The sequence below is a fragment of the Boeremia exigua genome, assembly GCF_020726555.1.
Source record: "Boeremia exigua strain MPI-SDFR-AT-0100 chromosome Unknown C7974scaffold_8, whole genome shotgun sequence".
Lineage (NCBI taxonomy): Eukaryota > Fungi > Ascomycota > Dothideomycetes > Pleosporales > Didymellaceae > Boeremia > Boeremia exigua.
The window spans coordinates 1,844,818-1,863,091 of NW_025763525.1; the positions used below are offsets into that span (position 1 = coordinate 1,844,818).

The window sequence follows — 18,274 nt, forward strand, 5'->3', positions numbered from 1 at the left end:
ATGAGAAGCGGCGTGTAAGTATGATTTTCTAATTTTTATCTCTACACTCCATCTCTAACTCCCCTCCATCTCGCAACATGACAACCTCCTCGTTCTCCCCGATCTAGAACGTGCCGAGAACCTCGTTCTTACCAAGGGATCCCTTACCCCTGGGAGCAAACAGCCTCTTCGTGTTCTGTCCGTTACCGCAGACATTGCTCTTGACACAGATGCCGCCGCCGGTGCAGCAAGTATCCGTGGTGCAGATCTCGCCAGAGCCGCAGTTGGCGTCGACGGTGCACCTGGTGTACGAGCCGCAGTTACCGTTACCAAGATCAGAACACACGGATTGGCCTGAGCTGCCGGTCAAGCAATAGCAGGTTCCAGCGTTGTTGCAGCGGCCGAGGGCGAAGGTGCCGCACTTGCGGGGCACGCACGGAAGGCACTTTCCTGCAGAGCAAGCGCCGCTGCCGCAGACGTTACCGCAGGTGCCGCAGTTGTTGGGGTCAGACTGAAGGTCCCTGCAGGTGTCGGGTGTGGTGCCGCAAAGGGACTGGCTGGCGCTGCAGGGGCAGACAGTGGCAGTGGCAGTGGCGGTAACAGTGACGGTGACGGAGGGAGTGAGGGTCTGAGTGGCAGCGGGAACAGTGGTGAAGACAGTCTCGGTCAGTTGAGTGCTGGTGGTGATGAGCATCGCCTCAGTAATGTAGGCAACCTCAGTAATGGTGCTAGTGCTGGTAGCCTGAGCGTTGGCAGATGTCAGACCCAAGCAACCACAAGCAGTGGAGATGGCATCACACTCATAGCCGGTCTGGACAGCAGTAGGTGCCGCATCGCAGGACGGGACAGGAGTGGGGGTGGGAGTAGGAGAGGGCGTGATAATCTCCGATGAGATCTCGGAGGAGGTGATGATCTCGCTGGAATAAGAGCTGACGATCTCAGAAGAGCTGACGATCTCGCTCGAGTAGTAAGAGGAGAAGCTAGAGATCTCAGGGATATCAGCTGAGCTCGAAGCAGTTGGGTAACTGGCGTAAGAGCTGAGCAGAGAGCTGATCTGCTCGTAGATGCTCGAGGTGACAGGATAAGCCGCCGAGCTGGACTCCGGGTACGAGTTGTAGTAGGCAGAGGAGTGAATGGCTCCAGTCGAAGCAGCGTACGCAGCAGAACTAGAGTTCTGGTAGTAACCGCTCGCAGCCGAAGGGTAGGGCTTGGGGGCAGATCCAGACTGGTAGGGCATAGAGTATCCAGCACTAGCCTCGTGGGAGGGATAAGCAGCCTTCGAGGGACCGGAGCCGTAGTAGCCCTCCTCAGTACTTGAGACCGCCGGGTGCGAGGGGTAGGCAGCCTGGGAAGAGCCGGAGCCGTAGTAGCCCTCTTGAGCGCTCGAGGTAGCTGGGTGCGAAGGATAGGCAGCCTGGGAAGAGCCAGAACTGTAGTAGCCATCCTGAGCGCTCGAAACGGCCGGGTGCGAAGGGTAAGCGCCCTGGGAAGAACCAGGGGCGTAGTAGCCGTCCTGAGCGCTTGGAGCAGCGCCGTGCTGGTGAGCAGACGGCTGGCCAGCGCCATAGGCGGCGACAGAGGTAGGGTGCTGCTTGCCCGTGGTGCAAGAAGTGGAGGTCTTGACTGGCGTAGGAGTAACGATGGCCTTGCTCTTGGTGCACGGAGTAGAGGTCGGTGTCGGGGTGCTGGACGTCTTGCTCTTGGTGCAGGAAGTCGACTGCGCCTCTCCGTAGTCACGGCGCTTGAGCGCGGTGGTGCACGAGTAGACAGTCGTGGACTCCGAGATAGTCTCGGTCTCGGTGGCAGTGGGAGCAGTCTCGGTCGCGGTGCCTTCACTGATGGTGTCGGTCTGCGTCGTGGTGAAGCTGAGCGTGACCTCGGTCGGCGTGGTGATGGTAGCTGTCTCGGTGGTCGTAGTTGACTCGACGACAGTCTCAGTAGTCGTGCCGACGCTGAGGATGGACGAGCAGTACGCCCTGCCGTCGTCGGCCTGGAGAAGAGCAGTCACATCCGTGACTTGCTCGCACTCGGGCGCCAATTGGGCGACGGCTGCGCCGGCCGAAGCCAGGAGGATGAGAGAGCGGGTGAACATTATTATTAGAGTATTAGCTATAAATATAACGAGATGAGCACCTAAAGAGTGGAGGTGTCTTGACGATAGCGATTGACTTGGAGCTGGACAGCGAAAGAGTGAATGCCGCACACTGAGTAAATGGCGAGCCTACATTACCTTCATATACTCACCAGAATCACCAGAGTCACAGCGTCGTGGGCAGCCTTGCGCAGCTCGACCCCCTACCCGTGCACCCTGGCTGGACTTGAGGCTGAGGGCCTATTGTTCACGATAGCCTCGATCTCAGCTCTGGATTCTGTGTTGTGGAGATTAAACTGCGCGGGACTGCCGACGCGCCATTCCCCATCTGGTAACGCGGGACCCACTTCACGCTCATCTGGGGGATTTTCGATTCAAGATCTTGCATTAGAGTCTTTAATCATGCTATTTTACTCAAAGCCTGCGGCTTTTGAGGTCCACCGTCGTGGAGATAAAGACAGGAAATGGTTACTTCATTGTTGCCCCTGGGCAACGTTGTCCTTGCGCTTTCCCGATTGCGGTTGATCTGCTACAGCAAAAGAACTTTAGGCCTTGCGTCGAGTCAAGCAACAGCACAACTCTGTCTCAACTTCATAAAAGTCGTTGACTCTTGACTTTTTCCTGTCTTTCGGGGAGAGCGCGGATATTCGATCCCGGACATGGGTGAGCGACCATAGGGGCCGTAATCAGCTTGGTACTATGCCCAAAAGCTCTTTAGCCTTGAGCCATGGGTGACCGACCAGTTGATTCGCAGTCATACGGTCTTCCGGTCTCCACTGTAGCATGCATCGCATGAAGTCGAGGAATTCCTTCTGCTCGTCGCCGGTCAGATTCTCTTCCCTATCTTCCAGTTTCCGATCCGTTGGGACCGGGACTTGACCGATCCACTGGCCTGTGGGTGACGGGTTAGCCTCACCATACCTTTGAGAAATTTCGAGAAAGACTTCTTACCTTCAGCGTCGAAAACTTGGCTGTTTCTTGGATCATCTGCAAGCCATTCCTTGGGAGGTGGACCGAGCACTGCGATCATCTCTGCCGCATGTGCGAGTGCGGCATACCCGCTTCCGTCGGGGTGCTGACCGCTGAACATGATCTTGTTCTCGTAAAGCTCCCATACCTACTCGGTCAGTATATCTTCCTCCTCTTCGAAAGCAAGGTACTTACCAGGACACCCACATTCCATATGTCTGCAGGATAGCTCCAACCCCTGTCGAAGAGGATTTCTGGGCACCGAATCTGTGCCGGCTGTACGCCGTGCGTTTGCTTCTTGTCTCCTCGTTCGGCAGCACCAAAATCTCCAAGCTTGATATCCCCAAAGCCATTCGGATATTTGAAGCCACGAGACGCATACACTGGATACTCGCCCAGCTTCCTCGCGCTAGGATTCGACATCTCCTCTTTGACGAAATCTTCAAGAATTCCCTTATCGGAGATCGAAAGGAAGATGTTGTCAAGCTTGATGTCTGTCATTGTTTAGATAGTGAAAATGTCGAATCTCCGTGAGTACTGACCGGTGTGTACTAGCTTGCACTCATTGTGAAGATAGTCCAATGCGAGGAAGAGCTTTACGAGCGACATCCGAAGCAGCTCTACTGAAAACCGACGGTTGGCAATCCGCGACTGGAAAAAGCTAAGACTATCGCCCATTGGCTCTTGAACAAGACACAAATGATCGCCTCCTGGTCGCGCAATCTTGAACGTGTTTTGGGCAGTCCGGATATGTTGGTAGCCCCAATGCTTCGTATCGCCATCTCTGAGTGCCTTGTAGATCTCGGACTCTTTGGCGTCTTCTTGGTACCGTCTGTAGATCTTCAGTGTGGCATATTTTCGCATTCTGTGATCGTCAAGGCGCTGGCAGTGAAGATGTTGTGAGGCAACTTACGGGAGGTCGCGTGCCAGCCACACCGTGGAAGTCACGCCAAAGCCGAGCTTTCCCACGACCTGATATCGAGAGGCGAAGACGTCGCCGATGTTCACAGGGTAATAATCTGTCTTTCTGAAACTCGGAAGCCTTTCTTCTTCTAAGAGACACTCTTCGCTGATGGTCTCAAAGCCGGTAACCGGGAAATTGAGCTTGGGCCATGGTGGTCGGCGGAACAAGTTCTTCAGACACTTGAAGATGGATCCCATGTTGGAATATCGATTGGTTGAAGAATTGAGTGGTGGTGTTGTGTTAGAGCAGAGTGTGGAACGTTGAAATCAGCAGGGTCGCGTCGCTTGTAATCAGGCACGCGCGGCTTGGCATTCTACCTTCACTCCACTTGCAGTGACGCGCTACAACGCAGCCTCGAGCAGAGCTAGGCAAAAGACTGCGTGTAGATGTCGATGAGATTTCAAGGCGTGCAACACCTGAATCTGGTGTCAGCAAATATAGTATAACGTTTCTTTTCCTCAACTTAAATCTTTTGTGAATACACCTGGTCTTGAGGAAAGACGCGACATAAGTCGAACGAAGGAGAGTCATAAAACATACGCTACCTTGATGTATATTGACAGCAGAACTTCTAGCTCTTTCTTGTCACAATGGCTCACTATACCTGTAGCATTACGCGCCTATGCCTCCGCAGTGAAGGGCGCGTTCCGACCCTGGGTCTGTCGCCGTACCTTCACTCAAGCTCCCAGATACCGCCCTTGACCGTTTGTTCATTGTGCTAATGACTTTAGCGTGCTGTCTGCCTGCTACGGTACCCGGGTAGATAAAAAGTCACGATAGCTAGTACCCATACCTTCTTCTTATAGCAGGTACATACCAACAGCTCAATCAAGTCTAAGTCCTACGAAGGACATCGAAACCGTTACGAACTCTCAGTCTTCAACAGACGCTCTGTAAGTCAATACCACACTGCACATCGTTGTGTGCTCTCTTTCACACTGTTCAAACTTGGATCCGTTTTGTAGAATCGTAGCTCATCTGCAAGAAGTCCTCAATACCTATGAACAGCGTTCGTACATTCTCCACCACCGCAGGTCGTCTCTTTCAGCGTGTTGGTTTCCAACATCTGAAGGATCACTGGAAGGAGCACGCCGAAAAGGTCACTCGCCCTGGAGGACCTGCCGAGACGGTCAGCACGCACCACTGTCTCCTTGTGCGGAGACACTAACAACCGCGTAGTCTATGCAGTCTACGCTGGCCAAAGTCAAGATCCAGTTTGTAGTGCCTTCTCTTTGACGCAGACTTCACTGATAACCTCCAGTCACCATGACGGTGAGCCCGTCCACTTCCCGAGTAGTGACCCGACTTGTCCCGAGAAAATCGTAAGCATGAAGTGCTACTACACCAACGGCGAGAAGAACACTTTCCATCTGTATGCAGATGGTGGTCTTACCAAAAAGAAGGGCGCGGAGAAGCTGTACTGAGTGCGGCTTGTCCTTCCGCTCTGGCATCGTCGGCATCAGCAACTCTTTTCGCGTTCCAACTTTCACGGCGGTACATTTTGAGGCACTCTTTGGTTGTGTATAGTCGCCATGACTTACACAGAATTTCCCGGTTGGCGTTTCAAGGTTTCTTTTTAGATACCCAGGGCGGCACGGTTTAGATCGGCCCCCACGAGCATGGGCAAAGGCGTCACGGTAAAGGAATACATTGTTTCACACCAACACCCACATGCGTGAACCGTCATGCGTGAAGACTACTATATTGATACAGCCAGATATATACACCACCCCAACGCCGCCTTGACATTCTCCACCCCCTGTCATCGAGCACATCTTCAAACAGCTACACACCCTAACAACCTCCAGCACTCATCAATCACAATCTCTAGCAACCACTATCCTCAGTGACGTCCTCCTCCTCCAAGCTCAACCCCCACAACTTTCTCCCTCAGCATCCACCTCCTCCTCCACCGCCCCCGCCATCCCCCCCTCCACACCCCCCACCCCCACCCCCACCATCGCCTCCCCAGAACCCTCCTCCCCCTCCATCCCCTCCATGATGTCCATGATACCCTCCATGATGCCCGTGATGCCCGTGATGTCCATGATAATTATGATACCCCTCCACAACGCCCCACCCAGCGTTCAACGCCTCCTCTCCACCGCCGCGGCGGCGTTTACGCATTTGTTTTCTCGAGGGCGGGGGGGCGTACTTGGGGCGGCTTGGTGTGCAGCCCATGGTAGTTGTGGGTGTTGGGGTTTCGAGTGCGGTGCGCGGTATAGATGGGTGAGATGGGTGGAATTTTGTGTGTTGGATAGGTTGTTGGTGATGGGTGGTGGTGGTTGGGGATTGAGATGTGGTGCTGTCTAGTTGAGAGCGGAGATGGGATTTGAGATGTGGGGATTCGGATTCGAGATTTGAGATTTGAGATTCGAGATTCGAGATTCGATAATCGAGGTATAAGATGTGAAGACGTTGAGATCTACGACGTGTGTGATATGCGCCACGTAGATGATCCAAAAACCCGAGAAGAAGTGACGCTTCGATATCGACCCTGAAATTACTTTACCACGGAACCGCCATGTCTCCCCTCTATATACCCCTCTCCGTCCCAGTCGAAGACTGTCTCCATCACTGCCCCAAAAGTCCACAGTCAGGCACCCCAGGCACGTCACACGCTCAGACCATTTCCCGAACAGGAAGTAATCGAGCGTGAGATTACGCACCGCGGTCAACTAGCCGCTGTATCATATCCTGAGCGAGACATTCTAGCGCGCTTCCAGAAGGGCTGTGAAGCGCACACATCGAGCGCGCTGGCGAATTGGGACGGTGTTGTCGGTCGCGAACTACAGACAGCGTTGGAGGCTTAGCCGTCGTCGAGTGGGCACGTGATGAGGCTGAGTTCAAAGGTTGCTGGCGACGATTGTTGGCGTAGGCTGATTCGCGAGGCGCTAGGTTGTAAGCGGGAGAGCGCTGCTTCGGTGCCAAACTGGGCGATCGCAATGCTGGTCGGTTCGGTCGGACGAGGAGTGTGTGCTGCGCACACAGTGCACACATCACACCCGTGCACGAATGTGGTAAGATCTGCAACGGCACTGCGCCAGGTACTGCGTGCGAACAGTTCAATTGAGTTCATTCATCAACATTCGCAGCGTGGAATTACATAATATCGGTTGCCGAAGCCGAGCATCACGCCAGTGCGCCGAAAGTGCAAGCCCAAGCCGTGTAAAAAGAAGAATCGGCCGCCAACCCCGTGTCGCCGCATCGATCTATAAGGTGTCGTCTTAAAAGTCGCCGTGAGATCAGACAGGAAAAGAATAAGCTCCGATGCCGCTGTGCCGCTGTACATTCATATTCAAACAAGCCATGTCAGGGTCGAAAGAAGAGCGCGTTGGAAACGTAAGAAACACCGAACCCCGCCCAATGCACATCTCAGTGTACAGCAAGCTGTGTGCTTGTACGCCATATTGCGTATCGCGAACCGTCCGCGTGCCGCAGGTCGCTGTGCAGCAGGCGTCTATTTGGCCTGTGCCTTGGCCTTGAGCGCCAGGTGCGAGTACACCCAGCCGCCACCCAGTGCCAGAAGTACACCGAGCCATTCGCGCGGGTTCAGGATCTTGCCCTCGCTGTACCAACCAATGGACAGAATAAGAATGGTCTTGAGATGGCTGACAATGTTGAATGTGAGCGCGGAGGTGCGGCCGATGATCAGGAACTGCGACAAGTTGTACATGGAGGCCATGATGCCGGATGCGCAGACGGACCACAAGAGGTTCGTCGGGACGACGCTGAGGTCGGGGATGGTGTCGAAGAAGGGCACGAAGGGAATCAGCAGGCACACGGAGATGGGCGCCTGGTTGAGCAGCAGCTGCGGCGGCGAAACCTTGAAGTCCTCAATCTTCTTGCCGATCCAGATCTGGTACAGAGCAGTCGAGCAGAAGGCGAGAGTCGCAATGATGACGCCGAAGAAGGCCGTCTTGACCTCTCCGCCCATGGTGAACGAAACGCCAATGCAGGTTGTAAGGATGGCTGCGAGCATCCACCGGGTGACGGTCTTGCGGAAAACGATGAAGTTGATCAGAACAACGGTCGGCGTAGTCATGACCTTGGACAGCTGGTAAAAGCCGATCGAGTTGAACGTCAAGCTCAGGTTGCCGAGCACGACGTAGCCGGCGAAGAAGGCGCACACGGGCATCATGTGCCAGATGTTAAGCTTAACAGGCTTGAAGGCGCGGAAGGGCCCGAGGGTGGAGAGGAACAGGACGAGGGCAGTGGCAGTGAAATGCCACATGACGACCATCAACTGGCATTGCTTGAGCTGCGGGTCGCTGAATACACTGCAGGCTGTCAGCGGAAGTCCGGATCTGCGGGATTGCGGGGTGCCTACCGTTTGCTCAGGAAGATCAGGCCCAGAGTCGAGAAGGTGTTGACGGATATCCAGAAGCAGGTGATGATCTTGTCCTTCAGGGACACGGGCGAGGGCTCGGCGGGCTTCTCGTATGTCGGCAGCTCCTCCATCTCGAACTCGGTGCTCTCGCGGGGGTCGACATTGTCGACGAGGCCGTCGGTCGAGGGGCGCTTCTCTACTGCCTTGCTGTCAGCCAAAGTCTGCGTCGGGCGCTCGCGGGCGCCTTCGCGTCAGTCGGGGTCGCGTACCCATGGCGGCGATGTGTGGTGCTGGCGAGCGACGGGTGGCCGGTGATCAGGCTATGCGCGCATGCTCTGGCGGCGAGAGGACAGATAGACAGGGAGCGGAGGCGCAGGCCTGGCGGTACACAGCGGGCGGGAGGTCGGGTTGGTGTCACAGAGACACTGATGAAGGCTGCTGGAAAAGGGTGGCACGCTGAGCCCTGGCGCCGTGGTTGCGACAGGGGTCTTGGCTGCCGGGCCCAATCTGCACTCGCCGGTGGGCCACGCTGCCGACCGCTAGAGACAGGCAATCAGTTAAAATTAGCCCGCCTCTAGAACGGAATTGCACGCGGAGAGGCAAACTGCAAGGCGCCCTTGGGCGTGCCTGAGCCTGCCCGTTCGAGCAGTCTACCCGCTTTTTCCCGCTGTCTGTGGTAGCGAGATTGGTGGCCGTTCCCTCGCAGGTGCGGTACCCTCCGGAAAGAGTGCTACTGTTCGCAACCTCGTCAGCGCTAGAGCATTGCACAACCTCTTGAAGTCACGATTATTCAGACGAGTTCGCACAACTGCATTGCGCTCGGGCTGTTAGGTTCACTTGGCTGTACGCGAACAAGGTACACCCGCGTCGGTATCCGTGGCGCCCGTCATCACTCTGTTGAGAGTGCATGACAAAGGTAAGATGACCGGCGATGCAGTTTAATCCTCAGTACAGCGACGCATTCCACGATTGATTGCCGCCGCACGCAACTTGCAACGTCTAAGAAAAGTGGAGTAGCATGGCTGTGTTGGAGGGTTTACGTTTCTTGGCGGACGCTGACGGCACGGTCGACTCGTTCAATCCTCCGTTTGAGTGGTTGTGGTCGTGTGTGGTTTGTTGAGGAAAGTGCGACCTGGATCCCGAGTAACAATTGCTGAGTGTCTTGGCACCCACCCCTTCTGATTCATGCAGGGTGTCTCTTCAACTTGCGTTACATCAAGGTCTTCGCCGGCCACGTTCAAAACGAACAGCAGCACTTACGGGCATCTCGTGTTCTGGCAACGCTATCGCTTATCGACCATCGCGCCACACCCGCGAACCAACCGCTTGACGTGTTGTCATGTACGGGTTCCAAGGATGCAAGTGCCGACAACCGAAGGATTAGACCATCGCGAGTTGGTACCTGGTTCGTACTGCGACAGGTCCCGAACAGAAGTGAAAGAACCCAAAAATCAAAGATGTCGAAAGGACTCGTTGCTGCAGATGAACACACGCAATTAGATTTGCCAGACCGTATATGCCGCCAGAAACATCGAATGGTTGGGCCCTACTGGAGAAGAAAGCGAGAGGCCTGGAGTATATCAAGCGTGTAGAATCCATCAGACAGGATTTGGCATATCGAAACTACCACTCCATCTACAGTGTAATCTGTCGAGTAATATCATGCGCGTAAGTAATCTCGATTAATAGTCAACGGAAGCCATGAATTGATGTCGATCTCTTTGTTCATATAGCTGAGTTACCTGTTTACTCTAATTTTTAGTACATTCTGCATTCTTTTCCTTAGAAGCTAGTAATCAATTTCCTCCTGCCTACCTACCCTTTGACTACTTTCCGATTATTGGTGCTTGGCTTTTGTACATTTACTACGCACGCCTCTTCAATCTCACCATCAGAGGAGGTTTCTCCCAGAGAGTATGCATCCTCGAATCACGATGCCAGTCAACAGTGTCATCAACTGACTCCATGTCGTACCGGTAGATGATCTTCGCTACGATAGTTTGAAGCTCCATCCAGCCAAGACTATAAATATCAGCAGTCGATCGCACAATGAGCATGTACAAATGGCCATACCTCCGTCCCATGCAGGACCGCGTTCCGTACGAGAACGGCTGACTTGCGTCGAGGTCATCGGTGGGGTTTTCACCCATCCATCTCTCTGGGTTGAACTTCCAGGGCTCTTTGAAGTTAGCTGACGACATACTTGCCGCGAAAGAGCTTGTAGAAACAACAGTCTGTAGGTCTGCGTTAGATGAAGAAATTTAAAGGGGAACGTCTATCTTTCGTAGGTAAACGTACTTCAGCTGGTAGAAAATGACCATCAACAGTGCATCCACCCTGAGGAACAACGCGAGGAAGTGTGAATGGAAGACGTTGGGTACAACGCGAACAACAGGTCCTGCTATTGTTGAGACACGCTCTGGAGAGGACAGCAAGGCGTGAAATTACCGTATTTCTCATGAAGTTCAAGTTCCCAATAAGGCCTTCTGCCTGTCATAAACTTCCCTGAGAAGAGAAACTATGCAACTGTTGTCAGAAGCAAGTTCTTTCCAGCTCGCGCGTCGTTCAATGGAGGACTTGCATTGCTGAACGATGCTGACACCGGGCCTGAAAATTTTCTCAGAGAATGAACCCACCAAATTCAGAGCTTGTATAGCAGCCAAATGGCTAGCACCTGATCAAGTCATCATCTCATGTCGCAGTCAAATGGTGAATGATTGGGAAGCTCACCGAAGCAACAATTCCGAGCTTCATCCCAACAGGTATTTCGATACCTTGATCATTTCCCAGAAAATCCCGCAACAAGGAACGACATCAACATGTAAGCTTTGATGGAGTTTAATCATTTTCGGTCTATGTTGGATCCTACCGGATTCAATCCATAATGAGAGTTCGGATAACCCCCTGCTCGGTACAGGCCGAGGCCCCACTTTCGGCCCTGGGATCCTCTTCTCGATCTGACTGCGACAATGTCCTTCGACTTCTCGTCGGGGTTTTGACGCCGGCAGTGAACCACTCATTGACGGCTGAGGGGTAAACATCGTCAATACAGCTCCTGAGCAGCACCCGGAAACTCTATATCGACCCTATCACGTCGGCCGCAACTATGCCGTCCGAGGTGGATGTCAAAATCACGACGACGGAACGAGTATTTCCTGAGAAGTCAACGCAGCATGAACACGCAATTCCACTATCGCTCCTGGACGCGACTACTGCCAACTTTGCTCTTACAAACGCTACATGGCTCTTCGAGCCCCTCAATGATAAGCATGTGATGAATGTCGCTGTGCACCTCCGCCAAACACTCAGCACTACGCTTACTTCGTATCCTCAATGGACCGGCCAGCTGAAATCCATTGCTGTCGTCGACGATGCGCTGGTCTCAGCTGAAGCGAAAGAGTTCCCAGCGCACGCCCGTCGCTTCGGCCGCGTGTACGCGCACTTCGGGACGTCCGCAGACGTTGGGGTGGAGTTCATCTCAGCAACAAGCTCTGCCACTACGGACTCACTCTACCAAACAGAGCGCGTCAAGACTCAGCCACTTTGGAATCGCAAAGACGACAATCTCGGTAGATTTGTGCCTGCTGTCGACATTGCGCATGCTCTACAACACAACGAGCCCGATGCCACGACGGGACTGCGCAAGCCGATCATGGCTTTCCAATGCACCACGTTGTCAGATGGTGGTTTTGTCCTCGCTGCTAAAACGGCGCATCCTTTCGCGGACATCACGGGCCTCATCCGCTTCGTCAATGACTGGGCCAGTGTGAGTAGTGCCATCATCGAGGGCGTGACTGCCCCAGTTCTGACTCCCATCTTTGAACCAGCTCGTTTGGACAACCTTGCTGCAGGAGACATCAATGCCGGGGAGCCGGACTCAGCCATTATTGGAAGAACGCAACGTTTGCCCTTACACAGGTACGATTGGTGGGCTGCACCGGCAGAGCCTCCTGCGCCATTCCTCGATGCCTCCAAACCGGTCTTACCAGCTGGCAAGCCTATGCCATGGGCTGAGTGGGATGTTAAAGCGCCTGTTGCTGACTATACTATTCATCTCGATACGACGCAGATCAATTTCCTCTGGAACGAAGCTAGGAAGGGTACTGACGGTAACGGCCCAAGGATCAGCAAGCATGACGCCGTGTTGGCACACATTTGGTCCTGCATTGTGCGCGCACGTCAACTCGGGAAGGATGACGGCCCTGTCCATTGCGATCTTGTACTTGGCATTCGACCCGCTTTCAAGCTGGGTGAAGACTTCTTGGGTTCTCCGATCGTCATGATGAATGTTGAGCTGCCGGGCTCCGAGGTTGGCTACGAACAATCAAGTGATGCTGCCGCAGGGATGGTTCCCATCGCCCGAAAAATCCGGCATACGATCTCCACTGTCAGCGACCCAGCAAATCTCGCAGACCATCTGCATAGCGCTGCATATGAGAAGTCTCCTCAGCGTATATGGCAGGCATTCCTTGGCCGGCGTCATATCCTGGTGACAACCTGGGCGCGCGCCGGCATCTACGATGTCGACTTCGGTCTTGGCTCGCGCATCCGATACGCGGACGGCATTGTGCCGAACCTGGACGGCATCGTTCTCATCAAAGAAGCTCCCCCAACTTCCGGAGAATCTTCATCTGGATCTCGGCCTTCTTGGACCGATAATGGGGTGGATGTATCTGTACATATCTGCACTGAGGCCATGGAGCGATTGCTGAAGGATCCTTTGTTACTGCCACGTTTCAATTAGACAACTCAAGATCTCTTCAACGCATCATCAATTCACCGTTGATCTGCTCGCAGGGCCCATCAGGTTGTGATTGTGAAGGTGAGAGCGTAAAGTCTCAATGGCCGAATACAAAATGCCTGTAGTTGACTGCACCTGATTGATGTAATCGAACTTCTACGGGACTGTGTACTATCTCGAAATCTCTCGGAACTAAGAGGCTGAGGTCAAAACCTAAGGAAAATTCACTTGAAGCAACGTGTAAGGAGCACGTCTGGGGATCTTTTCAGAAGCTGACTCAAATTCCATTGTTTCGAACTCGTCGTCACGACAGTATGTCATCATGTGCTTTAAGAAGATAGACAAGTCCGTCGTAGGACTAGTATTCAGAAGAGAAAACTTTGGGAGCTTGGTCAATTGGACTTCGTTTTACTACTCTGCGTCTGCAGCTGGTACTACACTCCACCGCTTGTTGAAGCTGGACAGAACGAACCACGATGCAGTGTTCAGCGTCGTTCATCTCCTCTTGAACATGATACAACCATCGTGGTTAGGCAAGTTCTGCGTCTCGGAAATCAAGCTGGAAGCTTTTTCAGTCTGGCCGTCTGGAAACTTGAAGTCGAAGTGTGTTAGAGGATAAACCATTGTTGCCTTGATTTCGGCCGAAGCGAAGAAGCGGCCAGGGCACGCGTACCGGTCGTCTAGTCCTCCTTGCATCTCTGCGCAACGTCTCTTGCCGCAGGTTCAGTCGTGCAGATCAGCACATCTCGTATTAACTTACCTCCACGAGTCGGACTTTCTTTGATTTTACCTGGCGATAGGTACTTTCCAGATGCATAAGTAGAATAAGAGGAAGGTCTCGAAATAATATGCTCTATAGTCTACTGTACAGTATTAAAGTCTAGTACTTTGCCCAATCGTAGGTCAAATTTTAATAGGGTGTCAACAAAAGTAACGACTCGCTTGCTAAGCAGCTCGCTACACACCCACGTTGGTACCGAAGACAATCATGTCTCTCGATCTAGCGACTGCGCTAAGACCATAGCATAATACCTACCACGCTTCCTGACAAGCTCCTCATGCGTACCCTGCTCATCCACCTGTCCTTCGTGTAGTACAAAGATACAGTCACACCTCTTAATCGTCGACAACCGATGCGCAACTGCAATTGTTGTTCTGTCTGGTTGTTCCTGAGCAACCAACTCGATGGCCTGCTGTACCAGCGCTTCATTCGTTGTATCCAACGCGCTGGTTGCTTCATCAAACAACAACAGATCTGGCTCGCGGATCAGCGCCCGCGCGATTGCAAGACGCTGCCGTTGCCCACCACTGAGCGCTACGCCGCGGTTTCCGATATCGGTCAAGTATCCGTCGGGGAGACTGAGGATGAACTCGTGCATGTTAGCCGACCGGCAGGCGCGTTCCACGCGTTCGCTGGCGGTGGCTTCATCTTGCTCTTCATCGCGGAGACCAAGGAGGACATTCTCCCGTATGGTGCCTTGGAAAAGCATAGTATCTTGCGATACCAAGCCGATGTTGGAACGATGATGGTGTACGTCTAGCTGCGACAGCGGTGTGCCGCCAACCAGGAGCTGGCCTGAGGTTACATCATAGAAACGCTCTAGCAGGGCGATGATAGTGCTCTTGCCACAGCCTGAAGCGCCCACTATGCCGATGGATTGGCCTCTTTGGATGCTAAGATTCAAGCCTTTCAGAACGTTGTGGTTCGGTCTACTCGCGTATGCAAAGTTCACGTCCCGGAACTCGATGATTGGAGCCTTCCCTCCTGTGTTGGAGATTTTACTACCGGTCGAGGTATTGATCGGGGGCCTAGACTCTCGCAGAGCAATGATATGGTTCGCTGCCGCGTGCGCTCTGGACACATCAGAAGAAAATCCGAAAAGGATGCCCGCAGTCTGAGAGCCTATAAGAACAGCCATGAATGCGATGAAGAAGTCGCGTAGAGAGTATTCCCCTTGCGACAACAACTTTCCTCCATACCAGAATGCCAAGCTGGTTACAGCAAGATTGATACTCTCAGCAAAGGCATGGACAAGCATCGTCACCATCTTGCTGCGGAACTCTCGCTTTGAGCACTCATCAAGTCTTGACTGGAAGGAGCCAAGCACCTTATGTTCAAGCGTCAAGCTGGAAACAGTGCGAATCGAGCTAACAGCCTCGGACGCGAAGCGGGCACATTCCAGGTACATGTCTTTCAGGCGGTCGTGGTTTGCCATCTCGAGGCGCAAGCGGAAGTATCCCGCACAGAACAATGTAGGCATGCCTGCGACTACGATAACCAAACCGAACTTCCAAGCAACAGCTATTGCTAGGATGGAGGTTGCAATGACGTCGACAAAGATGATAATGATAAGGGCCATGTTGGTACTGACCATACTCCGGATTGCGTCGGGGTGTAAGGAGAGTCGACTTGTCATTTCCGCAGCTCCATGCCCTCGCATATCGAAGAAAGCCACATCTTGACGTAACATGGCGTCGAGATACTCGCGACGATAGAAGCGGGACGCGTGGCTGGAAGCCATAGTCCAGAAGAATCCGACGCCCAGGTAGCAAATGAGGATACCGAGACTAAAGACAAAGTACATCAATGCCCAGAAACTTCCTCGGCTAACAAGGTAGTCACTAGGTTGTATCTGGAGTGTTTGTACGCTGTACCCAAAGAGGATAGCTTGGCCAGGAAACATGCCACCGCCGATGGTGGAAGAGACTATGCCGAAGAAAAAGAGTGGCCATGCTGTTCGCTGTTGTTTGAAAATAACACCAAGGACTTTAATCAAGGAAAGCTTCCGTGAGATGTCATGATCCTCGTCTGCAGTTTTATCGTCTTTCTTGTCATCACCTTCCTCGACTACAGGCAATTTAGACACGGCTATTTCTCTTGAAGATGGCTTTTCCAATTCGGATGTCGTGGAAACAGCGATAGTCAAAGGTGTCGGGGAATCTTCGGAGTCGATATCTAGCGTTTGTGCATGGACAAGTTCGTAGTAGGCCCCCTGATGATCAAGCAATTGATCATGGGTGCCTTGTTCAACGACCTGCCCCCGATTCAGCACGACGATCTTGTCGGCCTTCTGAACGGTAGCAAGCTTATGAGCAATCAAGATAGTTGTTCGCTTCTTAGACACATTGTCTAAAGAGGCTTGAACCTTGCTTTCCGCTTCGGGGTCTAGCGCTGAAGTGGCTTCGTCCAGTAGAAGGATTTTCGGATCGGAGATGATGCTTCGGGCTATAGCGATTCGCTGCTTTTGGCCCCCACTCAGCAGAGCGCCGCTTTCTCCGACTTTGGTATCGTATTTTTGAGGTAGCTTCTGGATGAATTCGTCCGCAAACGCCTGTTGGCATGCTTGTCGAACAAGCTCACGTTTCTCGGTTTCTGGCAGATTCTCCATTGGCGTCCTGTAAAGCCCGTGGGCAACATTGTTGAAGATTGTATCGCTGAAGAGAACAGGCTCCTGCTGAACCAAGCCAATTTGTCCTCGTAGCCAGCCTAGATTCAGTTCCGCGATGTTGTGGCCATCTAAATATATGTCGCCAGAGTTCGGGTCGAACCACCGCTCGATCAACCCGACGATGGTACTCTTGCCACTGCCAGATGAGCCTACAAGAGCGGTGATTTTTCCAGCCTCAAAAGAGAGACTAAAGTCCCGCAAGATCTGTTCCGAGGGTCGTGACGGATATGCAAAGCTGACACTGTGCAGTTCGATAGAGCCGTTACATTGAGGCGGCTGTCTTCCAGAGTCGTCCAACGCATCTATTTCGGACTTACGATCGATGATCGCGAACATTCCTTGGGCAGCAGCAGAGCCTTTTGCGAAATCGCCGAAACCAGGGGCCACGTTGGATGCCGCTGTGGTTCCAAGAAGGACCGCGAGCAAAACCGAAATAATTTGCCCGCCATCTCCAGCTTCGCCTCTGTTCAGAAGTTTGATTCCGTAATACCAAGCCAGAGCGTATGCACAGTAAGTGGTAAAGAATTCCACGCTCCATTGACCACCAATGACGGGTCCCTTTCGAAATCCGAGAGCTTGCGCTTTGGCCAGAGGTGCGTCGTATTTGCGACTTAGTTTGGCGCTAGCGCCGAAGGCAGTTACAACGCGGACCGACCCGAGCGCTTCCTGAACTAGCCCCGCCGCTTGATTGTAGATTTCCATGATTTCCGCCTCTATTTTCGCGTCGAGGCCGAAAGTTATCGCATAACCGGTGAACAAAACAGGCAGTGTCGTAGCCGTCACAAGTGTGAGCTTCCATTGCTGGGTAAAAGCGACAACAAATGCAGCGATGAACATGGACAGATTCTGGACCAAGCTGCCCACCTTCTCCGTGCTGCTGTTTTCGATCATGTCCGGGTTGTTCGAAATGGTAGAAGAAATCGTCCCAGAAGAGCAGGAGTCGATGTACGACACATCTTGCCGCATCAAAGATCGAATAAAGTCGAGTCGTAAAGCACTTGTTACGCGTATTCCAATAATGCTAAAGCAGGTTGAATGTACGTATACAAGCACAAAGCGTCCGATAAATAGGTAGAGCAACCACAGCGCGTTCGCTGTCATTTTGTCGTACAAGTCGTCCCCGCTCCTACGACCCTCTTCGAAGTCGTTGAAATAATTGACTGAGGAGCCAAAGAGGAGCGTCATCAGTGGAGGCAGGACACCCGATCCAATGGCAGCTGCGAAGCCAACAAATCGCAGAGTGTGGTCCAGAGCGGTCGAGTATTGCCAGTGGACACGGATAAAGTAGTGTAGGGAGCCCACATCTTTTTCTCCATCTTTCGTTTCCTTCTCGTTCTTTGTATTAGGTGTCTCCGTTAGACTGGTTGGCTTTTGCTCAGATTTTGCATTTCCAGACACGCTTGGTGGCGCTGTGTCCTCTTGCAAAGGCATGGCAAAAGAGCACGCGGTTTAGAACAAAAGGATTGTATGCACAGGGCTAAAAGTCGTGCGATGCAATAAACGAGAGGGCTGGACGGAGTACAAGAGGAAGAATAAAGGATGGGGTACTAGCGCGTTGAGGAATCTTGAGATTGAGCATCGAACGCCCTTGCTCACGCCAGCTCACTCCGGCTCACTATGACTCATCCTGGGCTCACACAGATCTCTTCGGGCCAAGGCCTGCATGCGGCTCTTCACGGAAATACCCCGACGAGCAGGGCACCATGATCCCTGTGTGCTGCCGGTAAATACAATCCGACTGCGAGCAATG

General features: G+C 53.0%; 8 protein-coding genes across 8 annotated transcripts; 2 read left to right on the plus strand and 6 right to left on the minus strand.

Moving 5' to 3' along the window:
* Positions 1-41: 41 nt before the first annotated feature.
* C7974DRAFT_398247 (uncharacterized protein) lies at positions 42-2,323 on the minus strand. The gene has a single exon (XM_046142290.1). It carries the CDS (start codon positions 2,069-2,071, stop codon positions 104-106), a length of 1,968 nt encoding a protein of 655 aa, XP_045995793.1. The 5' UTR covers positions 2,072-2,323; the 3' UTR covers positions 42-103.
* A 153-nt stretch (positions 2,324-2,476) lies between these two features.
* Positions 2,477-4,240, minus strand: C7974DRAFT_398248 (CMGC protein kinase). Its single transcript, XM_046142291.1, has 5 exons — positions 3,954-4,240; positions 3,583-3,905; positions 3,236-3,534; positions 3,023-3,188; positions 2,477-2,963 (listed from the first exon to the last, which is right to left on the minus strand). The coding sequence occupies exons 1-5, from the start codon at positions 4,199-4,201 to the stop codon at positions 2,758-2,760; spliced, it is 1,242 nt and encodes a 413-aa protein (XP_045995794.1). The 5' UTR covers positions 4,202-4,240; the 3' UTR covers positions 2,477-2,757.
* Positions 4,241-5,004: 764 nt separating this feature from the next.
* Positions 5,005-5,428, plus strand: C7974DRAFT_415066 (uncharacterized protein; the record flags this gene model as incomplete). The annotated part of the gene is made up of 3 exons (XM_046143860.1): positions 5,005-5,133; positions 5,184-5,218; positions 5,266-5,428. The coding sequence occupies 3 exons, from the start codon at positions 5,005-5,007 to the stop codon at positions 5,426-5,428; spliced, it is 327 nt and encodes a 108-aa protein (XP_045995795.1).
* Positions 5,429-7,234: 1,806 nt separating this feature from the next.
* C7974DRAFT_221970 (triose-phosphate transporter family-domain-containing protein) lies at positions 7,235-8,812 on the minus strand. The gene is made up of 3 exons (XM_046137182.1): positions 8,604-8,812; positions 8,335-8,533; positions 7,235-8,284 (listed from the first exon to the last, which is right to left on the minus strand). Exons 1-3 carry the CDS (start codon positions 8,605-8,607, stop codon positions 7,465-7,467), a joined length of 1,023 nt encoding a protein of 340 aa, XP_045995796.1. The 5' UTR covers positions 8,608-8,812; the 3' UTR covers positions 7,235-7,464.
* Positions 8,813-10,211: 1,399 nt separating this feature from the next.
* Positions 10,212-10,698, minus strand: C7974DRAFT_281277 (cytochrome P450 CYP4/CYP19/CYP26 subfamilies protein; the record flags this gene model as incomplete). Its single annotated transcript, XM_046137592.1, has 3 exons — positions 10,212-10,356; positions 10,408-10,568; positions 10,633-10,698. Coding segments are annotated over 3 exons (372 nt in total), but the record flags the coding sequence as incomplete, so codon positions are not given.
* A 386-nt stretch (positions 10,699-11,084) lies between these two features.
* Positions 11,085-11,354, minus strand: C7974DRAFT_314149 (uncharacterized protein; the record flags this gene model as incomplete). The annotated part of the gene is made up of 1 exon (XM_046138444.1): positions 11,085-11,354. The coding sequence occupies one exon, from the start codon at positions 11,352-11,354 to the stop codon at positions 11,085-11,087; it is 270 nt and encodes an 89-aa protein (XP_045995798.1).
* On the plus strand, positions 11,265-13,528 carry C7974DRAFT_221989 (transferase). The gene has a single exon (XM_046137183.1). It carries the CDS (start codon positions 11,441-11,443, stop codon positions 13,076-13,078), a length of 1,638 nt encoding a protein of 545 aa, XP_045995799.1. The 5' UTR covers positions 11,265-11,440; the 3' UTR covers positions 13,079-13,528.
* A 338-nt stretch (positions 13,529-13,866) lies between these two features.
* Positions 13,867-17,955, minus strand: C7974DRAFT_362939 (putative ABC transporter; the record flags this gene model as incomplete). Its single annotated transcript, XM_046139745.1, has 2 exons — positions 13,867-15,884; positions 15,915-17,955. The coding sequence occupies 2 exons, from the start codon at positions 17,953-17,955 to the stop codon at positions 14,062-14,064; spliced, it is 3,864 nt and encodes a 1,287-aa protein (XP_045995800.1). The 3' UTR covers positions 13,867-14,061.
* Positions 17,956-18,274: the final 319 nt, after the last annotated feature.